The 22,890-nt window shown below is 40.9% G+C and overlaps 1 protein-coding gene across 1 annotated transcript in view; it reads left to right on the forward strand.

The window, feature by feature from the left end:
• The window catches only part of LOC137637607 (zinc finger protein 721-like), a 313,366-nt gene that overhangs the window by 251,080 nt on the left and 39,396 nt on the right, over positions 1-22,890 (forward strand). Inside the window, 5 exon segments of the mRNA XM_068369755.1 lie at positions 2,429-3,399; positions 3,401-3,952; positions 11,766-11,817; positions 12,722-13,043; positions 13,228-13,753. Of these exon segments, the coding sequence (XP_068225856.1) occupies positions 2,429-3,399; positions 3,401-3,952; positions 11,766-11,817; positions 12,722-13,043; positions 13,228-13,753 (2,423 nt within the window).

Consider the following 22,890-nt stretch of genomic DNA (forward strand, 5'->3'; position numbering starts at 1 on the left):
CTCTCCAGGCCAGCAGACGACAGTGCTAAACATCAGTCTAGCCGGTGGTAGTGGCTCTCAACAGTTCCTGTACAGGTAGTGCCACTCTACAAGAAGGGGCAGAGGCACACTCAAGGGTACTCTTCGGGACAGCAGATGGCAGTGTCCCCCTCCAGGGCAGCAAACGGCAGTGTCCACTTCCAGGGCAGCGAACGGCAGTGTCCCCCTCCAGGGCAGCGAACGGCAGTGTCCCCCTCCAGGGCAGCAGATGGCAGTGTCCCCCTCCAGGGCAGCAGATGGCAGTGTCCCCCTCTAGGGCAGCAGATGGCAGTGTCCCCCTCCAAGCCAGCAGACGGCAGTGTCCCCCTCTAGGGCAGTAGAGGGCAGTGTCCCCCTCCAGGGCAGCAGACGGCAGTGTCCTCCTCCAGGTCAGCAGATGGCAGTGTCCTCCTCCAGGGCCCCAGACGGCAGTGTCCCCCTCCAGGGCATCAGATGGCAGTGTCCCCCTCCAGGGCAGCAGATGGCAGTGTCCTCCTTCAGTCCTGCAGACGGCAGTGTCCCCTTCCAGGCCAGCAGACGGCAGTGTCCTCCTCCAGGGCAGCAGACGGCAGTTTCCCCCTCCAGGGCAGCAGACGGCAGTGTCCCCCTCCAGGGCAGCAGACGGCAGTGTCCCCCTCCAGGGTAGCAGACGGCAGTGTCCCCCTCCAGGGCAGCAGATGGCAGTGTCCCCTCCAGGCCTTCAGACGGCAGTGTCCCCATCCAGGGTAGCAGACGGCAGTGTCCCCCTCCATGGCAGCAGACTGCAGTGTCTCCCTCTATGGCAGCAGACGGCAGTGTCCTCCTCCAGGGCAGCAGACTGCAACAAGCTTGGAACCTGCTTATGTCAGAAGCTTGGAACTTTCTTATGTCACAAGCTGGGAACTTTGTTTCAATATTTTGACCTTGACTGAAAAGGCTCTTTCTTGGTGTTATTTGCTAAGAAATTTGCATCATAAACCTAATGGGACTGTATTTTGAAATAGGACTTTTATATTTTATTTCTTATTTTTGGGTGTGTGGGTGTCCTAGAAAAAAACCAGGTACTTGTGTTTTTGTATTGATGTAGGGGTGCCCAATTAGTGGGAGGCTTTTTTTTCAAATAATTTTTTAGTCTAGTACTGTTTTCCAATTCTTATTCCATATCATAGCAATGAACTTTTGTTACTAAGTCGTCTTCCCTTTGTTCAAGTATCCCCAGTACATGAGGACAGATGCCCACTCACAAGATGAATAAGTCTTCAGGTGTACACCTCCTCCCTCTCTCTGATCTGGGCATCTTATCAAGGCAAGGGAAACCAGTCGTCTTTCCTTGGCCCTCATCGCTCCCTTCTGGCCTCGGAAGGACTGGTTCCCAGACCTTTTTGAGGTCCTAGTGAAGCCTCCTGTCAGATTGCTAGAGAAACCAGATCTACTAAGCCTCACTTTCATTGTCTTCATCAAGGGCTCCACATGCTTCATCTTCATGCTTGGAGCCTGTCAGGAGGTTCTCAAGGTAAAAAGGCTTTTCATCTAGTTAGCCTAAGCCATGTGATGCTCTACATGTCAAGTTTATCAAGTCAAATGGGCAGTTTTTTTTTTACGCTGGTGCGAGATGAAAGGTCATTCTTCTTCCAGACCCTCTCAGTGTAAGATTGCAGAATTCATGGTCTATCTTCACAGGGATGGAGGGTATCTGTTGTTCTTGAGAAGGTACTGGACAATACAAAGGCAACCAGAAAGAAACAACTTACCAAGTGAGTAATGTTACTTTGCCATAATACTAGAACCAAAGTAAAGGCAGAGTGAATGATACAGAAGAGTTTGTGGTAAATGTTCCTGTCTGTGCAAGATTACTGTAAAGCATTGTGCTGTTTATACATAATTCTGGAGGAAGGCGCATTGCTGTATCAGCAAGACAATTTTGATGGTGACTGGAGAGGAAGTACAGTAATGAAAATAAGACAATGGATGAAACGTCTTTGTCCTTTTGAAGAGCAAGGGGAAAACTATATAAAGAATAAAACCAATAATGTCACAGGAAATACTGTGGATTATAGAATCTACAGAGGATATGAGATTTTTAGATGCCTGAAATGTGTAACAAGAACAGATAGAACACAGATCAATGTCTGAGGTTTGTATGTTTAGGGAAAAATGCAAATTACAGTACTTTATGAATTTATTTTATTTTTAGAAAACTCCATTATTTTTATTGAGTTTTCCTCTTCCCCAACTGATTGTAGTTTTCTATTCTTCCAGACTTTTCATCTCAAAGGAAGGAATCGTCCACCTTTTGCTGCTAAAGCTTGTAAGCTACTGAAGGTATATGCAAGAGATGTAAGCCTGGAAAAGAAAGGGTCATGTTGGAAGATTTTGTTGTACAGTATGATGTCTGAGAATAGGAATTTTAGTCTTAATTTCCTCTTTGAAGTCTATTGAAAATGATATTAAGGGGTTGTCATCTTGTGATAAGGAGAGGATGATGAATTCTGAACCACCTTTTGAATTTTCAATGAAAAGTGAAATTGAAGATCTATTTTCACCTGCAGTCGATCCAGAAAATAATGATACGTCTGGCAGTGTTGCTCTCTTTAATGATGGCGCTCTTTTCTTGGATCCAAAAATGGAAGTCAAAGTAGAGCCAGAAATATTTGATTTTAGCGAAAGCTACTTGAAAAATTCCTACGAGTACGATGCATCAATGAGTGAAAACGGTTCATTAAGTTGTAAAGGGGATGTCAATGATGAGGAAAGTGTAGACACTTACTTAGGGACAGTTGTAAAAGAGGATAACGGAAAAGAAAAAGGAAGACTTTCATGTGTAGTCAGTGGAAGAGAATTATTACTGAAAGATGATTTGAATCAAGAGGTGAATCAAATAAAGGAGAAGCAGATAAAAAAAAGGATATTTGGTAATGTTAACTCCAATGCTCTAGCTAAAAAGCGATGCACATGCAGTGAATGTGGGAAAACGTTTTCTAATGAATTTAATCTTCCTGTGCATTTAAGAATTCACACGGGAGAGAGGCCATACAAGTATGATGTCTGTAGCAAAACATTTTCTTCGCAATACAGTCTCGCGGCACATTCAACAATTCACACGGGAGAGAAGCCATACAAATGTAACGTCTGTAGCAAAACATTTTTTTCGAAATACAGTCTCACTGTACATTTAAGAGTTCACACGGGAGGGAAGCCATACAAATGTAATGTCTGTTGCAAAACATTTTCCCAGAAACACAATCTCACTGTACATTCAAGACTTCACAAGGGAGAGAAGCCATACAAGTGCAATGTCTGTAGTAAAACATTTAATACAAAATCATATCTCACTATACATTTAAGAATTCACACGGGAGAGAAGCCATACAAGTGCGATGTCTGTAGCAAAACATTTATTAAAAAACAGTCTCAATAAACATTCAAGAATTCACACGGGAGAGAAGCCATACAAGTGCGATGTCTGTAGCAAAACATTTGATACAAAATCACATCTCACTATACATTTAAGAATTCACACGGGAGAGAAGCCATACAATTGCGATGTCTGTAGCAAAACATTTATTACAAAACATAGTCTCACTAAACATTCAAGAATTCACTCGGGAGAGAAGCCATACAATTGCGATGTCTGTAGCAAAACATTTATTGAAAAGCATAGTCTCACTGCGCATTTAAGAATTCACACGGGAGAGAAGCCATACAATTGTGATGTCTGTAGCAAAACATTTATTACAAAACGTTATCTCACTAAACATTCAAGAATTCACACGGGAGAGAAGCCATACAAGTGCGATGTCTGTAGCAAAACATTCACTAGAAAACCAAATCTCACTGAACATTTAAGAATTCACACGGGAGAGAGGCCATACAAATGCAACGTCTGTAGCAAATTCTTTACTTCGAAAAAATATCTCACTAGACATAAGAAATCACATGAGAGATCTATTCCAATGTCATGAATGTGGCAAAACATCATTTAAAACAGACTCTTGATAAACGTTTAAGAACTCACATGGAAGAAAAATCTTTCATGTGCACGGACTGTGGTAAAGCTTTTTGCTCTGAAGGTTTCCTCAAGAATCATCATAGAAGGAGGTGCTATAAAATCTGATATTGTGATCTGGTATAAAGAAGAAAAAACAGCAAAGATTATAGATGTGAGAGTTCTCACCCCTTCGCACAATTACCCAGGCCGTTAGCTCTCAGAGTTGACGAGGTGACATGATGCCTCCAAACAGCTCATGCGAAGCACAGAGTAACACCTCAGGTCAGGCACTAGCCAGTTAGTTTTTTGGACTTGCACCCACCTAACGGTGAGTCTCCACTGTAAATATGGTAAGGGTTTGTATGTAGTGCAGTAATAAATTACAAATTTGTAAGAAATTTGCATTTTCCCTATGTATACAATCCTGGAGCTCTTAACAAAACCTGGTCCCGCCATCACCTTCCCCCAGGAAGTTCTGCTGCAATTGCACAGTGACTCAGTTACAAGTGGTGGTGTGAGCAGAGTGGTTGGTCCAACTCTCGCTATCCTCTCGCTAAGTAGCCAAAAGTTTTACAGCTAGTTCCAGTTGTTGCCAAAATGCATCTCCGCTGTAAAAAGCTCCAGGTTTGTATACAGTAGTTAGGAAAAATACAAATTATTTTCAAATTTATCATATCAGCATAATTATTACTATTAGAAGCCAAAGGACAAAAGCAAATTGCCACTACCCCAAGGGACCTAATAGTTGACAGTCTGGTGTAGTGAAGAAATAGGAATGTAAAGAATAAACTATATAAGAGAAAAATGATATTATTTCAAGATATATAACAATGTTGAATAAATAAGCATTATGAAAACCAGAATAAACTACAGTATATAAGAGAAAAATTAAATTATTTTAAGATAGATAACAATGTTGAATTAATAAGCATTATAAAAACCAGGAAATGAAACATCGTCAACAGAAAAACATTTGTATCAAGTTTGAACTTGTAAATATCTACTGATTCAGTTGCAGGGGCAGTAGTTGATTGGCTTGGTCACAGCCTAAATAAAGCTTAGAGAATAATATACAGCATTAAGCCTTTTGAAACAATGCTGGTGACATTGTCTCTTTTTTAAAGTAATACTGGATGATTCTACCTGCGTTTTGTACTATAGTGAAGTTATGAATGTTAGCAGGAAGGAAGAATTAAAAGCCAGTCTGCTCATATTGGAATATGAAGCCATGCAATTATTTACAAAGTACTATGGTATGGAGGTAGCTTTATTCTAGAGGTTTGAATATAAATATAGTAATAAGGTAGAAAAGTATTTTTTAAGATTTATGTGATTTTCTTGATGTAATTTCTTTTATGGTCTTAGTGATTAGTTTAGGTTTTATAATTTTCCATTGGATTGTCCTTGAGAGGAGAATCTTCATTAAAATATCGAGATATTTGGTTTCTCTTTCATTTCCTCAAATGCTCTTCTCAAACATTTCAAGTCTGCATTGGTCTTTCTGGAGAGAGAGTTTCTCGTCAAATGATTTTACAGCATTCTTAGTACAGTACTGTATTCAGGTTTCACAAGAATGAAGTTAAGATTTAAAGATATTTTGCTGAGAAATATTCCAAGTCCCAGGGCTGGGTCTTGTGGGTAAAATCCATAACCCAATTTATTTAAGAATAAATTCTACAGGTTTCAGTATTAATGGGAGTTTACACAATTGAATATCTGATGTTATTCAATTGATTGTATTTGTGGTACAGAGAAGTCATCATGTCCAGAGGCTGTCATGGTTTGTTTTTGGAAATTCAATTTGTTTTGGCTCATAGCTCACCCTAATGTTAACTGTACTAAGTGCAATCATTTGGGTTTAATTTCTGGTCAAGTTTGTTTTCTATGTTTGTATATGAAATATAGTAGACTAAAGGATTAAATGCAATATTTTTTTTATGTAACTTTTAAGAAATATTTCTTTGTTCCATCACTTTATACAAACATTCGCTATTTATAAGTATATTACATTCAGTGAGGCTGGAAGATGAGCCATAAGACTTGTAGCAAGGGTTAACTACCCATTCCGCTAGTTAGTAGGGATAGTGGGGGGGGGGGGTTGCTTGCTACCGCTCCATCTTACACAATAGTGATTTAGGTCACTTTGGTTTTAGCTCGTTGTCATTCTTCATCCATCACCAAGTTATATTTTGGACTGCCATTAATGGTTTTTGTCTGTTCTTTCTCTTTAATAGTATGTGTTTGTGTTGACTTTTGCCACCATGCGTACCTGCTCTGGACTTGAAGGTTGGCCCTGCGGTACCTTCATGTCGGCCGCGGACACCAACCTCCACACACTTTGTCCCACCTGGAGAGGTCAACGGTGTGATTGTGGTAATAAGTGTAATGAGTGTCGGGAGTGAGCTGGCTCCCAGTGGGAAAGGTTTGGGCAACGCCGGAAGAAGTCAAAGCGGAGTATTTATCTTTCTAAGGTTCCTTTGAAGGGAAAATAAACACAAGACCTCTTCTTCTGCTTCCCAACCTTCCACCGTTCTGTCCATCCTTCGAGGGGGAAGCTAAGTCCTTCATCTGTCTCCTGTGAGTGACTCTCACCAATCGGGGGAGTTCTTTCATAGAGACTCCTCTTCTGAGGATTGCTGGTATAGGTTAGCTTGCTGTTCCCACGTCTCAGAGCTCACCCTCCGCTTCGCCTGAGAGATTGCTTTTGACCATTGGTGAAAAGGCGCTTCTTTGGCCTTGTCTTTGCAGATGTCCCCCGCAGAGGAGCTTCTGCTTTAGTCATCTTCTGGCCTTCAACCTTCGCCCATTCCTGGTCATTATCTTGACGACACTGCTGCTAGTCCTCGGCCGTGGACTCTTCTGTGGATTGTTTGCGATCCCTATCAGTGGATGTTCGCCCTTCCTAAGGGCACTTCCCTGGTCCAGTTCGACCTTTGTGCTGACCTGCCGTCATCCTTCCTGTCTCCTGTACATCATCCAGATATTCTTCCGAAGCGTTCAGCTGCGTGCCAACACTTTCCAGCTCGCCAGCGCCCTGTAGTGCACCAGTGCTCTCACACAGCATGTCAGCGCCATCTTGTATTCCAACACTTTCTGAGCGTCTTCACTCTCCAGTGCTTCGACCTTTGCCTGACCATCATCCTTCTCCTGCTCGTCCTCAGCACCCTCCAACCCCCCAGCGATCTACCGATTACCTGCGCTCTTCAGCGTAGCCCTTCCATTCCAAAGAGCAGCGTTTGCCATCGCTCGCCAGCCAACCTACGCTTGGCAGTGCAACAGTGCTCCCCAGCTCATGTTCGTCAGCGCTCCACAAGACATCAGCGCTCTCCAAACCAGCATGTGCCTAAGCTCTCTCCAGCTCATCAGCACCCTCCAGCTCGCCTGCGTTCTCCAACGCCCACCTGCGTGCCAGTGCTCTCCTACGCATTCACCGGAAACTGCGCACCAGCATCCTCCTGCGCAGTGCCTTACTGCACCCCAGCGCTCCGCAGCGCTCTCCCGCGTGCCACCACTCTTCTGCACTCAAGATCTCTCCGGCCCACCAGTGCCTGCTATGCGCCTACGCTCACCGGCGCACTTGCGCCATGGCCATGAGCAGGCTTCTACAAGCTCCTATGTTTATTGAACATCAAATTGACAGGTGACCATCGCCTCATTCCCATCCCCGCAAATGCATTACAGTGCTACTAGCAGGGAAAGGGGAAGGGGTCTTCACAGAAGGGTTCAGGATCCCAAAGCTGCCTTCCTCAATGGTGGACCCATCAACAGCAGAGACTCTTGACAGGGAACCTTCGGTCCCTTTCCCTTCAGGGGATCTTTCTGACAGTGCGTCAGTCAGTCAGCAGCCGTGGTTCAATGCTATGCTCAGAGTATTGGTGCAAGCCTTCAAGCCTGCTCTGTCTGCCAGCTCATCGGAGCAACCTTACAGCTCCAGCAGACATATTGCAAGGAACCACAGCTTCTTGTTCTCCCCTGTAAAGGAAGAGAGGAGTCTCAGATGCAGTCACTTCCCTAAGGGTAAAGCTGAATCCTGTTAGGCCAACAAGGCCTGCTTTTCTGCATCTTCCACCAGACACTCTCCTAACTCACCTCTGCCGAGAGACTTGCGTGAGGGAGGGGCTTCCTCTCTTCCATCTTCGGAGGAAGTTTCTCCTCGCACGGATAGTTCTTCACAACCGTGGGAAGTCATGAGGGACATGACAATCTGGCCTTCAATGCTTGAGTCCTACCTCCTTCCTCGGAAGGAACCTAAGGACTCCAAGACTCTTCCAAAGTCCTCTTCAAGGACCTCTAATTCTACAGATGCAGCCAGTCACTCAAGGGATGTCCGCAACCCACTCCGAGAAGAGCTCTTGGGTGTGGAAGAAGGAGACTTTGTTGCCAGTTCAATGTCGGAAGGAGAGCAGAAAGTGTCGTAACATGCATTCTGGCAGGTTCAGACTCTCATGAGGGTTCTCAATTTGTTTACCAACCCAGAGATACTCCCTCGAGAGGGCAAAGACCAGTGCCGCCTTGCGTTGGTCTCAGGAGCTGAAGGGTGCCAGGGCTAAGATTGCCCTACAGTCTTCTGTGGTTGGTGTTGTGGAAGGGGTATTTCTCCTCTCGATGCCACCATTCCAGCAATAGCAGAGTTCTTCGTGTATTTACGTGAAGAAATGCGCCAGTCAGTCATGGCGGTGAAAGGCTATTGCTCCGCCTTAAGCGTCGCCTTTAGATTGAATGGAATGGTCATTTCTTAAGCCTCGCCTTTAGACTGAATGGAATGGCCATTTCTTTATCGCTAGAACTTTCCTTACTCATACGGAGTTATAAACTTACCTGTCCTCTGTCTGAAGTGAGACCTCCCCCATGGAACGTGGTTCGAGTTCTCAGGTCTCTAAAGAGACCTCCATTCTGTGGTTGGTGTTGTGGAAGGGGTATTTCTCCTCTCGATGCCACCATTCCAGCAATAGCAGAGTTCTTCGTGTATTTACGTGAAGAAATGCGCCAGTCAGTCATGGCGGTGAAAGGCTATCGCTCAGCCTTAAGCATCGCCTTTAGACTGAATGGAATGGTCATTTCTTAAGCCTCGCCTTTAGACTGAATGGAATGGCCATTTCTTTATCGCTAGAACTTTCCTTACTCATACGGAGTTATAAACTTACCTGTCTTCTGTCTGAAGTGAGACCTCCCCCATGGAACGTGGTTCGAGTTCTCAGGTCTCTAAAGAGACCTCCGTATAAACCATTATCACCACCTAACCTGGAAGATGATGTTCCTGATAGCTTTGGCTTCAGCCAAGCTAGTCAGTGAACTTCGTGGTCTCTCATACAACATCTCCCATTCAAGGGGAGGGGAGAGAGGTAACGTTCATCTTCGTTCCTGAGTTTGTTGCCAAGACTCAGAACCCGGGAGTAGCGGATCCTCGATTCGACTCCTTCCGGATTTTGAGTCTTTGTTCTGTAACAGATGACCCTGATCATCTCTTACTCTGCCCAGAGATGAGTTTGAGGCTGTACCTTAAGAGAACAGCCACAGCCCGTCCCCATGTGCCTGCACTCTTTGTCAGAACAGGGAGGACCAAGAGGAGTGTCACCAAGAACACCATCTCAGCATGGATTTGCAAGGTCATAGACCATGCGCTGAATCCTTCACTCGCCCCAGAGCTCATTATGTCGGGCGTAGCTACATCCCTGGCATTGAAGAGGAACTTCTCAGTGACAGGTTCTTCAGGCTGGGGTGTGGAAATGTAAGAACACTCACAGCCCACTGCCTGCAAGATATGACCCACAGGAGGCTCGATACGTTTTCTATTGACCCTGTGTTTGCTGCACAATAGCTGGTATAAAATGTATGCTCCTTATTGGACAAGTATCAGAAGGTTGAGGACACTGTATCCGGTTTTATTCAGTGTGAATTCTTTTCTTCATCGTCCTCTCTCCTGGGGAAAGCAGCATCCTTGGTTCTCTGCATAAGCTGACCTCAAACCACAGCAGGTAAACCATGCTCCCTTGTGTAGATAGTATAAAACTAATACTGTCGCGTCCCCATACCCTGGTGAGGTGGTATTGGGAAAGTCTTGGTTACAACAGTTTTTACTATAAAAGACTCGGAATAACTTTTACCTGGATGGTCACACTTCTAAATATTTCAACATATAGCTTGCGTAGGGCGTATTGTGACCGAGGCAACACCTGCCCTGAGTGTTGGAGGTGGTCTGCCTCACAGTGGAAGTGCTTTGGACGTAGGTGCAAGAAGTCTAAGAGAGATTCTTTGTCTTGAGGGTGTTCCTCGAAGTCGAAGAAACTTCGGCCTTCTTCATACCCCCCTCCCAATCTCTCCCCAAATCTCCTGCTCGATCAGTCTCCCGGGGAACGGTCAAGCAGAAGCATAGATCACTTGACATCAGGTCAATTTTGGGGTTTAAGGAACGTAACTGTTTCCCCTGGAGAAGTGGTATTGCCCTCCCCTCGGGGAGTGGCTGCTCTTTTTCTGATAATTTACAGGTGTATCCATCATTGGGTATGGCTGGTCCCCTGTCAAACGAGGCGTTGTTGGAGCTTCTCCATCCAGGTGCTGAGAGGAAGTGGACATCGGCTTCGTCTGAGGTGGATCTGTTGCCGATGAGTGCTGTCCTTGGCTATCCTTGAGTTTCTGCCACCTTGTCCGCAGAGTAGTCTTCCCCTTTGCCTTCGCCTGCTTTGGAACTATAAAATGAGACATAATCCTTTGTGTTTCACAGTTAGGCAACCTCTTTCTTGCCAGTTATCTCTTGCTTGACCAGAGAAAATGATTGCATAGCATTCATTACCATAGTGTTTATTGATTCTGTATAGTTCACAGACTGTAAGTGGACCCTTCAGTGAAAATAGGTTAAAGGCTGGATACCATTTATCATGTATCATTTCTATCTCATGATTATTCTTATCACTGACTGTCGTTTTCCCATCATAATATAATTGCCTCATATATATTGACAGATTTTCCATGGGTAGTGTTTCACATACACATCCCCAGAAACAAGTGACCATAAAGTGGTATAGAAAGAGTTCAGCAGCAGTCAAAGTTAAGGGTTGTCAATGTCCAAACCCTTCTGACTCCTTTAGGAGATAATGAACCACAATGTAGCGTGGTTCTCCTTTAAGCTTGAAGCTTTCTTATGTAACAAGCTTGGAAATTTCTTATGTCAAAAGCTTGAAACTATCTTATGTTCCAAGCTTAAATCTTTAAGTTCCAAACTTGAGGTTTTTTATGTAACAAGCTTTGAACATCGTTTGAATACTTTGACCTTGACCAAAAAGGCTCTTTCTTGGTGTTAAATGCTAAGAAATTTGCATCATAAACCTAATAGAATTGTATTTGAAAAAGGTCTTTTATCTGTTATTTTCATGTGTGGGGGTGTCTTTAAAAAAAAAAAAAGGTACTTGTGTTTTTGTATTGATATAGGAGTGCCCAATGAGTGTGCCCTTTTATTTTTATTAATTTTTCTGTCTAGTTATTATTCATTGGAATAAAATTTGGTTGCCAAGTCGTCTTCTCTTCATTAAAGTATCCCCAGAAGGACAGATGCTTACTTACAAGATTGGGAAGTCTTCAGGTGTACACCTCCCCCCTCTCTCTGATCGGGGTTGTTCTTAACTCGGCGAGGGAAACCAGTCGTCTTTCCTTGGCCCTCATCGCTTCCTTCTGGCCTCGGAAGGACTGGTTCCCAGACCTTTTTAAGGTCCTAGTGAAGCCTCCTGTCAGATTGCTAGAGAGACCAGATCTACTCAAACAGCCTCACTTTCTTTGTCTTCATCAGGGGCTCCACATACTTCATCTTCATGCTTGGAGCCTGTCAGGAGGTTTTCAAGGTAAGAAGGCTTTTCGTCAATTGAGCCTAAGTCATTTGATGCTCTACATGTTGAGTTTATCAAGTCCAATGGGCAGTTTTTTTTACGTTGGTGCCAGATGAAAGGTCATTCTTCATCCAGACCCTCTCAGCATAAAATTGCAGAATTCCTGGTCCATCTTCACAGGGATGGAGGGTATCTGTAGGTCTTAAGAAGGCACTGGACAACACAAAGGCAACCAGAAACAACTTACCAAGTGAGTAATGTTACTTTGCCATAACAGTAGAACCAAAGCAAAGACAGGGGGAGTGATATGGAAGAGTTTGTGGTAAATTTTCGTGTCTGTGCAAGATTACTATAAAGCCTTTTGCTGTTCATTATTCTGGAGGAAGGCTCAGAGGTGCATAGCAGTATTAGCAAGACAATTTTGATGGTGACTGGAGAGGAAGTACAGTAAAGGAAATAAGACAATGAATTAAACGTCTGTCTTTTTGAAGAGCAAGGGGAAAACTATTTAAAGAATGAAACCAATATTGTTACAGGAAATACTGTGGAATATAGAATCTACAGAGGATATGAGATTTTTAGATGCCTGAAATGTGTAGCAAGAACAGATAGAACACAGTGTTTTGTATGTTTAGAAAAAAGGCAAATTACATAACTTTATGAATTTATTTTAATTTCTTAGAAAACTCCATTAATTTTATTGAGTTTTCCTCTTCTCCAACTGATTGTAGTATTCTTTTCTTCCAGACTTTTCATCTCAAAGGAAGGAATCATCCACCTCTTGCTGCTAAAGCTTGTAAGCTACTGAAGGTATATGCAAGAGACGTAAGACTGGAAAAGAAAGGGTCATGTTGGAAGATTTTGTTGTACAGTGTGATATCTGAGAATAGGAAGTTTAGTCTTAATTTCCTCTTTGAAGTCTATTGAAAATAATATTAGGGGTTTGTCATCTTGTAATATGGAGAGGATGATGAATTCTGAACCACCTTTTGAATTTTCAATGAAAAGTGAAATTGAAGATCTATTTTCACCTGCAGTCGATCTTGAAAATAATGATACATCTGGCAGTGTTGCTCTCTTTAATGATGGCGCTCTTTTCTTGGATCCAAAAATGGAAGTCAAAGTAGAGCCAGAAATGTTCGATTCTAGCGAAAGCTACTTGAAAAATTCCTACGAGTATGATGCATCATTGAGTGAAAACGGTTCATTAAGTTTTAAAGGGGATGTCGATGATGAGGAAAGTGTAGACACTTACTTAGGGACAGTTGTGAAAGAGGATAAAGGAAAAGAAAAGGGAAGAATTTCATGTGTAATCAGTGGAAGAGAATTATTACAGAAAGATGTTTTGAATCAAGAGGTGAATCAAATAAATGAGAAAAAGATAAAAAAAAAGGGTCTTTGGTAATGTTAACTCCAATGCTCTAGTTAGAAAGCGATGCACATGCAGTGAATGTGGGAAAGCTTTTCGTGATAGATATAGTCTTTCTTTGCATTTAAGAATTCACACTGGAGAGAAGCCATACTCTTGTAATGTCTGTAGCAAAGCATTTACTACAAAAAAACTTCACACTGGACATGTAGGAATTCATATGGAAGAAAAGCCATACAAATGTAATGTCTGTAGCAAAACATTTACTTTAAAATATAATTTCACTACACATTTAAGAATTCACATGGAAGGGAATCCACACAAATGCAATATCTGTAGCAAAACATTTACTACAAAAGCACATCTCACTGTACATGTAAGAATTCACACGGGAGAGAAGCCATACAAATGTAATGTCTGTAGCAAAACATTCAATGTAAAAGGAGGTCTCACTAAACATTTAAGAATTCACACAGGAGAGAAGCCATACAAGTGCGATGTCTGTAGCAAAGCATTTACTTTGAAACACCATCTCGCTGGACATTTAGGAGTTCACACAGGGATTCCCACCAGATCAGCCAAGTCTTAACCCTGGATAGGTACGGTCCTCGGACACCCCTTTAAGGGTATACTCGGACGCGAACGACCCCGACGCCAAAAAAAATTCTTGAAAAATCAGTTTTTGCAGTAACCTCCTTTTTTCTTTTGCCAAAAAAAACTTCAATGAATGCTTAAAACAACTGTAAAGATAAATACTACTCATCTGCAGAAAAACTATTTATTATAAATATTTAAAAAAATTAAGTAGAAAAAAAAAAAGACCTGACATAAAAATTCATAAAAAAAAAGTTTATACATATATACACAAATCCTTTTAGGAATTGATTCTTGAATGTTTAGGACACATCTTGATGTATTTTGGATGAAGTCAGACCCATGGAGGTGAAGATCTGAAATGAGAAAAAAAGGGTAACTTTTTTTGGCCAAAAAAAATTGTCCAAATTTCATGAATTTTTTTGGGTACCCAAATGAAATAGAAAGTGGCTAATTTTTTTAGGGAATAAACATATGTTATCCTAAAATAGAAATATGTAAAAAAATCTTCATTATTTTGTAAATTACATTTATATCAGGGGCCATATCTAAAGGTAATTTTTTGAGTACTTGGAAATTTCGTAAAAAAATACATATATTTAATATATAATATGATATTTATGCAGGTAAAAATATACTAAAATATCACAAATTCTATAGGGAACAAGAATATATATAGATAGGGCAGCTTACGCTTCGGATATGTCCACAAAATGGCCGCCAACCACACTGACTCAGACTCCCTAATCTGCCACTTGAAATGTAGGAAGGGTATGTCAATTTCAAGGTGTTATTTACTAATCTAATTATTATTGGATATGCATAAAAATTGTATGGTGGGTTGCTGGATAATTGTCGATTATTTTACGACTATAAAATTAAAATTCTGACCCAAAAAAATTTTTTTAAAGGGAAATAAAATCGAAAACAAAAATGTAAAACAATATTTTAGCTAAAAAAATTTGATGATATTCAATCAAAAAAAAAGTAAACAAAATTTTCCGACAAATAAACATCTAGAGGAATCATTACTCTGTGATAGTTCCTTAGTACGTAGTAATTTTGAAAGAATTGGGAAAAAACGAAAAAATGGCAATCACCGGAAAATCGAACACATACCTATATATACGCCATATCTGGCTAAAAAAAAGATAGGCATGGGTAGCCAGATCATCTAGAAACACTTTCCAACACTATAAAAATATAAGTTTTGCGACACTACTTGCCAATTCCTTACGGTAACATGACTAAGCAAAAAAATGCAAAACAAATAAAAAGGGGCACTCGTGGAAAAATGGCCATTCTAATATACGGCATTTCAGAAAAAAAAAATTTCAGCCACGTGCTAGGCAAACCATCAAGGCATATTTTCCGACAAATAAACATATAAATGAAATATTACCCTGTGATGGTTCCTTAGTACGTAGTAGTTTTGAAAGAAATGGGAAAAAACGAAAAAATGGCAATCACAGGAAAATCGAACACATACTTATATATACGCCATATCTGGCTAAAAAAAAAATAGGCATGGGTAGCCAGATCATCTAGAAACACTTTCCAACACTATAAAAATATAAGTTTTGCGACACTACTTGCCAATTCCTTACGGTAACATGACTAAGCAAAAAAAGGCAAAACAAATAAAAAGGGGCACTCGCGGAAAAATGCCCAACATTCTAATATACGGCATCTCAGATAAAAAAAAAAGACATGCACGTGTTAGCCCAACCATCAAGGCACACTTTCTAACACATAAACATGAAAAAAAAATCAATAATATACGGCAATTCCTTACTACGTAGTAAATTTTTACAAATATTGAAAAAAAACAGAAATTGGCAACCGCAGTTAAATACCCAATATACCAATAACTACGTCGTATCTGACAAAAACAAAATCACGCATGGGTAGCCAGATCATCTAGACACACTTTCCAACATTAAAAAAGCAAAAGTTTTACGACACTATTTCGCAATATCTTACGGAAAAATGACTTGGCAAAAAAATTAAAAAAAATTAAAAAGGGACACTCGCGGTAAAATGCCCGACATTCTAATATACGACATCTCAGATAAAAAAAAAGACATGCACGTGTTAGCCCAACCATCAAGGCACACTTTCTAACACATAAACATGAAAAAAAAATCAATAATATACGGCAATTCCTTACTACGTAGTAATTTTTACAAATATTGAAAAAAAAACAGAAATTGGTAACCGCAGTTAAATACCCAATATACCAATAACTACGTCGTATCTGACAAAAACAAAGTCATGCATGGGTAGCCAGATCATCTAGACACACTTTCCAACACTAAACAAGCAAAAGTTTTACGACACTATTTGGCAATATCTTACGGAAAAATGACTTGGCAAAAAAATGAAAAAAAATGAAAAAGGGGCACTCGCGGTAAAATGGTCCTCGTGGTGATGAACGACATTTTAACTAAAAAAAAAAACATGCACATGGTAGCCAAACAATCCACCAAGACTTTCCACAACTGATAACCTATACAAGTTGCACCATTCTACGACAATTTCATAATACGTAATAACTTTGATAATTATGCAAACTACCTCAGAAGGGTAAACTCGGACGCGAACGACCCCGACGCGTCTCAGAAATCGGGGAAGGAGTACAGCTACAGCAATGCACATCTGGACACTACTAGAGCGTGTAGGGGAGACACCTCCTGCAGGTCGATCACCCACAAATTCAGTCACAGGGGTGAGTCACGTGAGAAAAACCTGTTTTTTTTTGACGCTCGGGGTCGCAAACGACCCACCGTACCTATCCAGGGTTAATCCTGGACCCCAGCAACCATCAAGGGAAGGAACCAAAAAAAAAAAAAAAGGAGACAAATTTAAAGTGTTAAATGGTCCCTTGCGGGGTGGGGCAGACATAAAAACCAAGTATCCAAGGAAAAAATTAGAGATTCTGATTTACCACCTGAGAAAATTGGTATTGTAGACTGGCCACAAGGAGAGATAGGTAGCATAGATGTCAAGACCAGGAAGATTCTCACCCTGCACAAAGTCACATATAGAAACCAGTGTATGGACAGAATATACCTCCCACGCAGAGACGGTAGACTAGGCTTAACTGAAATCAGTCAAGCCTACAGAGCTGCAATAGTAAGTATAATGCAATACTTAAAAGGCTTTGAGGATGAAAATATCATAAAGGTTGCCCAACATCATAATGGAGCCCTAGAGCCAACTAACTTCAATAACAAAGCAGGCTAAGAACTTTGCAGAATTGCTAGAGGAAACAAAGGGCACTGAACAGACTCCAGCAGCAATGATAGCCAGGAAGACCAGGCACAGATTCAGTTCTATAGAGGAAAAACTTTAAATGGAAAGATGGAAACACCAAAATAGGAAGATTCCAAGAACTAGAAAAGGGTTACACAGACAAAGAAGAGTCACTCAAATGGATATAGAATGGAAATTTAGTTTTTGATGGAGAAAGGATGGTAGTAGGAGCACAAGCCTAAGGCCTCCTAACAAACGGTTTCAAGAAAATGACGGGCACATCAGGAAACAACCTGTAAAGGTTTTGTCCAGCAGCAGTTGAGAGTGTTGGTCATCTAGTTTCAGCCTGCCAGACCCTACATGCAGACGGTCACAGCTCGCCACAATAACGTGTGAATATATACATTATTATTACGAATCAAACGCATAAACTATGTACTCGTTTACTACTTTATTGCAATTCTGACTATTATGGATTACAGTACAATAATACCTTCAATTTTCCCGCTGATCAAAAACCTTCATATTCTAATGGGGTCCATTACAATATTCAGGCAAATCTGTAGAACTAATGTAAATAAAAAAAGATACTGCTATACACCATCAAGTTCATTCATCTTTCATTAGACACGATATCAATACTTTATATTGTGAAATAATAAGCCATTTACATCATTCTGTGATTGAAAATGAAGTCCCTTTCTAAAATAACATTCTTTGAGTGACATGTAAACATGAGAAGGAGGCCTGGCTTGAGCTAAGCTAGACTTTTATTTCTAGGTTATATATTCTATAGATAATCATTTGGATTTAATTCATTCGTTAGACATTATAATAAACAGGAAACTTGCCGTTTAGACATAAAACAATGTGATATGCAAGGTTTTGTTAACACGATGAGGATGACTAAATATGTTAGTAGTAACTCTACAGCAAATATTTACAACGGCTCCCCATCACGATTGACTTTGTCTTACCTTCTTCACTATTAATTTCTTGGGTTACTTAAAGGGTTATTTTTATTGATTTAAAAACTGGATTATTAGTTTATTTGGAAAATTTAATTCATGAAAAATAAGGATACAAACTCTGATGGTATTTGCAACTATTCATCATATTGTAACATTTTCACAGTATCTGTATTTAGAATTATTTCAATTTAAGGTAAATAAATTTTTTCATTATTTGTGTGTTTTATAATTTCATAATCTTTGAGAGAGAGAGAGAGAGAGAGAGAGAGAGAGAGAGAGAGAGAGAGAGAGAGAGAGAGAGAGAGAGAGAGAGAGAGAATATGTTGTTAAATTTGAGTAGATTAAGGAGGTAGTGGAAGATCAAATAAGAGAACCATATGAGAGATGTTAGGGAAAAAATATCATAGAAATATGGAATAAATATGATATTGAAATAGAAGAAGTAAGAAAGTATGAAAAGCAAGAACTCTAAAATGAAATAAAAAGTAAAGTGACAAATGAAATTAGAAAAAATAGAAGAACAGAAAGCAGAGATGACCAAGTAAGAAAGTATAAAAAGTAAGAACTCGAAAAAGTAAAGTGGCAAAAAAAAAAAGAACGTTTATACATGCGTGTCCCCTGTTGATACACGATGTCTTAGGGGGAAACCCTTAGGATACTCGCTCCAGAAGTTAGAATTCTGTGATAACCTGTGGTTTAATTCTCTGGGAAAATCCTAGTAGTGATTACCCAAGGAAGCTACCAAAAAGGATCCTTCCATCAGGACGCCATGGCTATCTCACCCAAAAATAGATTTTTCGCTTCGCTCAAAATCCGTTAATTGGGTTGCCACTATCGCCTGTCAAACCGTCTTTGAGGATTGACTTCTTAAAATATTTTATATTTCCTTGTTTCCTTTCCTCACTGGGCAATTTTCCCTGTTGGGGCCCTTGGGCTTATAGCATTCTGCCTTTCCAACTAGGGTTGTAGCTTAGCATTTAATAATAATAATAACAATAAGCCATGGGTTCATAAAATATTCTTAGTAATATACGAAAATGTATTTGATTTATAACTGACTTTTTGGGTGAATGTAGTTCGTTGGCACAGGGTAAGATAAGAGTACGGCAGTCTAAGGATACGGCTCCTAGGTTAGGTTAGGTAGGAAACAGAAACATTCGGTAAGGTGATGTTCTTGTGTCTAAAATGTGGTTTATCACTCTGTCCCAACAAACTACAAAGGCTCCGCATCGGGAATGCTCGTCAGAAACATTGTTCGGAACTTTTTGAGTGAAGTGATCGAGATATCCCTAACCGAATAATAACATATCGCGTCCCTCAGAATTATATCGCTGTTTGTATATACCCACAAATAGTGGTTTTGAGTTTCCATGGGGATCCCCAAATGGAGTAAAGAGATGAAAAAAACAATGTATTGACAGTGGCATGTATATATTAACAAGGAATGCATGAAAAAATAGCCGGACATGCAGCATGAAATAGAGAATATAATAAGACTAACCTGGCCGAACTAGATCTGTTTTTGCATGACCTAGCAGCGTACTTCATGGTGTCTTCTTCGGCTCTCCCTGCACGGGCCTGCCGAAATTCGCTCGGGACTGAAATTTTGATGGTCCTACTTCACACACGTTGCAAAATAACAAGAAATTAGGGTCCTGATGTGAATTTCCAGGTGTCCAGCCATTGCATATGGTACTTAACTAACATGTAGAAAAATACATTCCAACAATGCGAGTGCTGAGGGAAATTGTTTTCATATACAGCTATATTACTTATATCGTCCTGTTTACATTCAATTACATATCTTAAATGCATAAGATAATTTAATTTTATATATTAATTGTAATTTACAAAATTATAATTAAAGCATTATCCAAATGACAGGCACCCTAGAGATGAGGATCTAACGAAGCTTATCCAATCAAGAGATTTGTCCAAGGCCCCATAGCTGCGTCTCCACAGGTAATTATACTTGAATTTATCGTAATTGGTCCAATTATATGTTATTAGTAGTATTTATTTAAGGAGAAAGTTCCTGTTGTTTTATTCCAGTTAATATTTTTTGTAAATTATATCAAATAGGCCAGGGTACGTCACAAATAGGTTTAGACTAGGGTACGTTGGGTGCTACTTTAGCGTGAGGTCTACCGCCATACGTACGAAGTGTGTATCGCTAGAATAAATGTGTGGAAATTTATGATAACATTTTCATTTGTTCCAAAACGGAGTACTTACCTAGAACTAGTTTCTTAGGAGTATCTGGGATCTCTTCCTAACCGACCAGAATTTTGTGTAGTTTACCCTATCTCCGTTTTCTATGCGGGGGAACCTCTGGCGGAGGGATATGCGCCATGAGGCAACCCGGGGTCAGAGAGCGTGCTCGCTGAGGTCTCGACCTCCAGTAAGTTTTCTGGTCGCGTCGTGATTACATCTCGCCGAGCTGATTATTTATAACTTTTGAGAATTGTAAGAGAACCTTACAAACCCACCTAACCTAATCTAGTAGTTCTCGGGTCACAGCCCCTATCCGTGGGCAAGCCCCCCTGGACCCCCCTTCCCAGGTCACAACTGCTAGCTGGACCTCCTATCCAGGTCTCAAACTAAAAGTAAATCACAAATAAATCCTTTTTGTTTTGGCAATCTTTACAGAAGCTTTGCAGTAGAAATATGCTGGTCTTCCCAAAAAAATTAAGTTAAAATCGGGACTTTGAGGCATTATTTCGCTGTTAATTTCACATGAGTAACAATAGCTCTGCACTGAACAGAGAGCATTTCCATCATAGTCAGTTGCCGACATAAATGAAATTACACAAAATTTTGAAATAGATTGATGTACTTCCCTTAAGTTCCCTCTTGGAGACGGCTTAATGTGATGGTGGTTGAGTTGAAACCGATGGGGTAGGTGGGAGAAATATCTTTTATGGCTTTCAAAAACTGTTGCACGGTGTAATTATGGTGATATTTCAATAGAGTCCCACCCTACATGTACTGCTTGCCAGTACATAGGAGCCTGAAGTTTTTCTTTATTGGCGAGCGAAGCAAAATCCATTAGACTCTACGAAATATTTTAGAAATCTATCAAAATATTAACATAATTACAGTATAGGTATTCTGAATGTTTTTTATAATGATTTCTGGTGGAAAGCCATATTTTTTTAGTTATGGTGGGTTGACTACCGAGTAATACTAATGAAACACGGTCCAAACACTGGAGTTTTTATTTGCTAGGACTTACCGGACGTAGCCTTTTTATATCAGCGGCCATTTCCTCCCGTGTGTATAGAAAATAGACAGCAACTAACCTAAACTCCCACCTAACCTAAGCTACAAGCCATGTCCTAACCTACTTACATAAGGGGGGGGTGCCTAAAGCGCCCGCCCCCACCCACACCCCCATTACACGGCCGTATTCATAGTCTGCCATCATCATACAGGCGGCCGCTATCTTACGTACACCCCTACCGGATTCACAGAAAACGTGCCTTGCCATCTTATTTTCTATAGAGGTATTGTAGCTTGGTTAATAATGTTAATAATTACAAGGCGTCCTATCCCCTGTCACTGGTATTCATTAGAAACCTTTAAACTGGTTTTATTGAAAGTAATTGCTGCCTTAGTGGCGTTAATTTTGTAATTGACTTTTTGTATTGTTCTTATTATCTTTTTCTCTTCATTGCTCTAATCCGCCAGTACCTGGGATAGGGACATTTTCCAGAGGAAGATGATAGGGTCCATATTCCATCACAATTCTTCTTTTAGATATCACTACATATTACGAAAGTCCAGATAATAAGTATAAAGTATGTCTTTACAGTGAAACACTATCACAATGTAGATGTGTTGCAGGCTTTGCTGTCCTTGGGTGTTGCTGGACTTCCTTCTAAGGAAGTCTTTCTTAAGCTCCTTCAGCTGGGTTCCCAGAGTAATCCTGTTCCTGCTGCCCCTGTTGTTGCCGTCTCTTCTCCTGTCGACGCATAGTCCGTGTGAAGCCACCTATCTTGGAAGACGGTGTTCCTGCTAGCTTTGGCTTCGGCCAAGCGAGTTGATGATCTTCGTGGTCTCTCATACAACATCGCCCATTCAAGGGGATGGGGAGAGTAACATTCAGCTTTGTCCCTGAATTTATTGCTAAGTCTCAGAACCCTGGAGTAGCGGATCCACGATTCGACCCCTTCCGGATTTCTAGTCTCCTTACTGTAACAGATGACCCAGACCATCTCTTACTATGCCCAGTGAGGAGTTTGAGGCTGTATCTTAAGAGAACAGCCACAGCCCGTCGTCGTGTGTCTGGACTATTCGTCAGCACTAGAAGGACCAAAAGGAGGGTCACCAAGAACACCATCTCAGCGTGGATTTGCAAGGTCATAGACCTTGCACTGAATCCAACCCTTCTCCTTCACGTTGCCCGAGCTCATAATGTCAGGGGCGTAGCTACGTCCCTGGCATTCAAGAGAAACTTCTCAGTGACGCAGGTTCTTCAAGCTGGGGTGTGGAATTGTCAGACCACATTCACATCCCACTACCTGCAAGACGTAACCCACAGGAGACCCGATATGTTCTCTATTGGTCCTGTGTTGGCTGCACAACAGCTGGTTTAAAACCTCAAGCTCCTTATTGGACAAGTAGCTGAAGGTTGAGTGGCATTGTTACCCAGTTTTAGTCTGTGTGAATGTAAAGGTTTGACTGGCCCTTATTCTTTTCTTCATCCTCCCCTCTCTTGGGGAAATCAGCATCCTGTGTTCTATGCATAGCTGACCTCAAACCACTGCAGGTAAACCATGCTCCTTTGTGTTCCTAGTATCAAGTTGTTCCAACACGAATACTTACCTCGAACTACTTTCTTAGGAGTTACCTGTAACCTCCTCTCTACCGACCAGAGTTTTGTGTAGTGTACCCCCC

The sequence above is a fragment of the Palaemon carinicauda genome, unplaced genomic scaffold (assembly GCF_036898095.1).
Source record: "Palaemon carinicauda isolate YSFRI2023 unplaced genomic scaffold, ASM3689809v2 scaffold88, whole genome shotgun sequence".
Taxonomy (NCBI): Eukaryota; Metazoa; Arthropoda; class Malacostraca; order Decapoda; family Palaemonidae; genus Palaemon; species Palaemon carinicauda.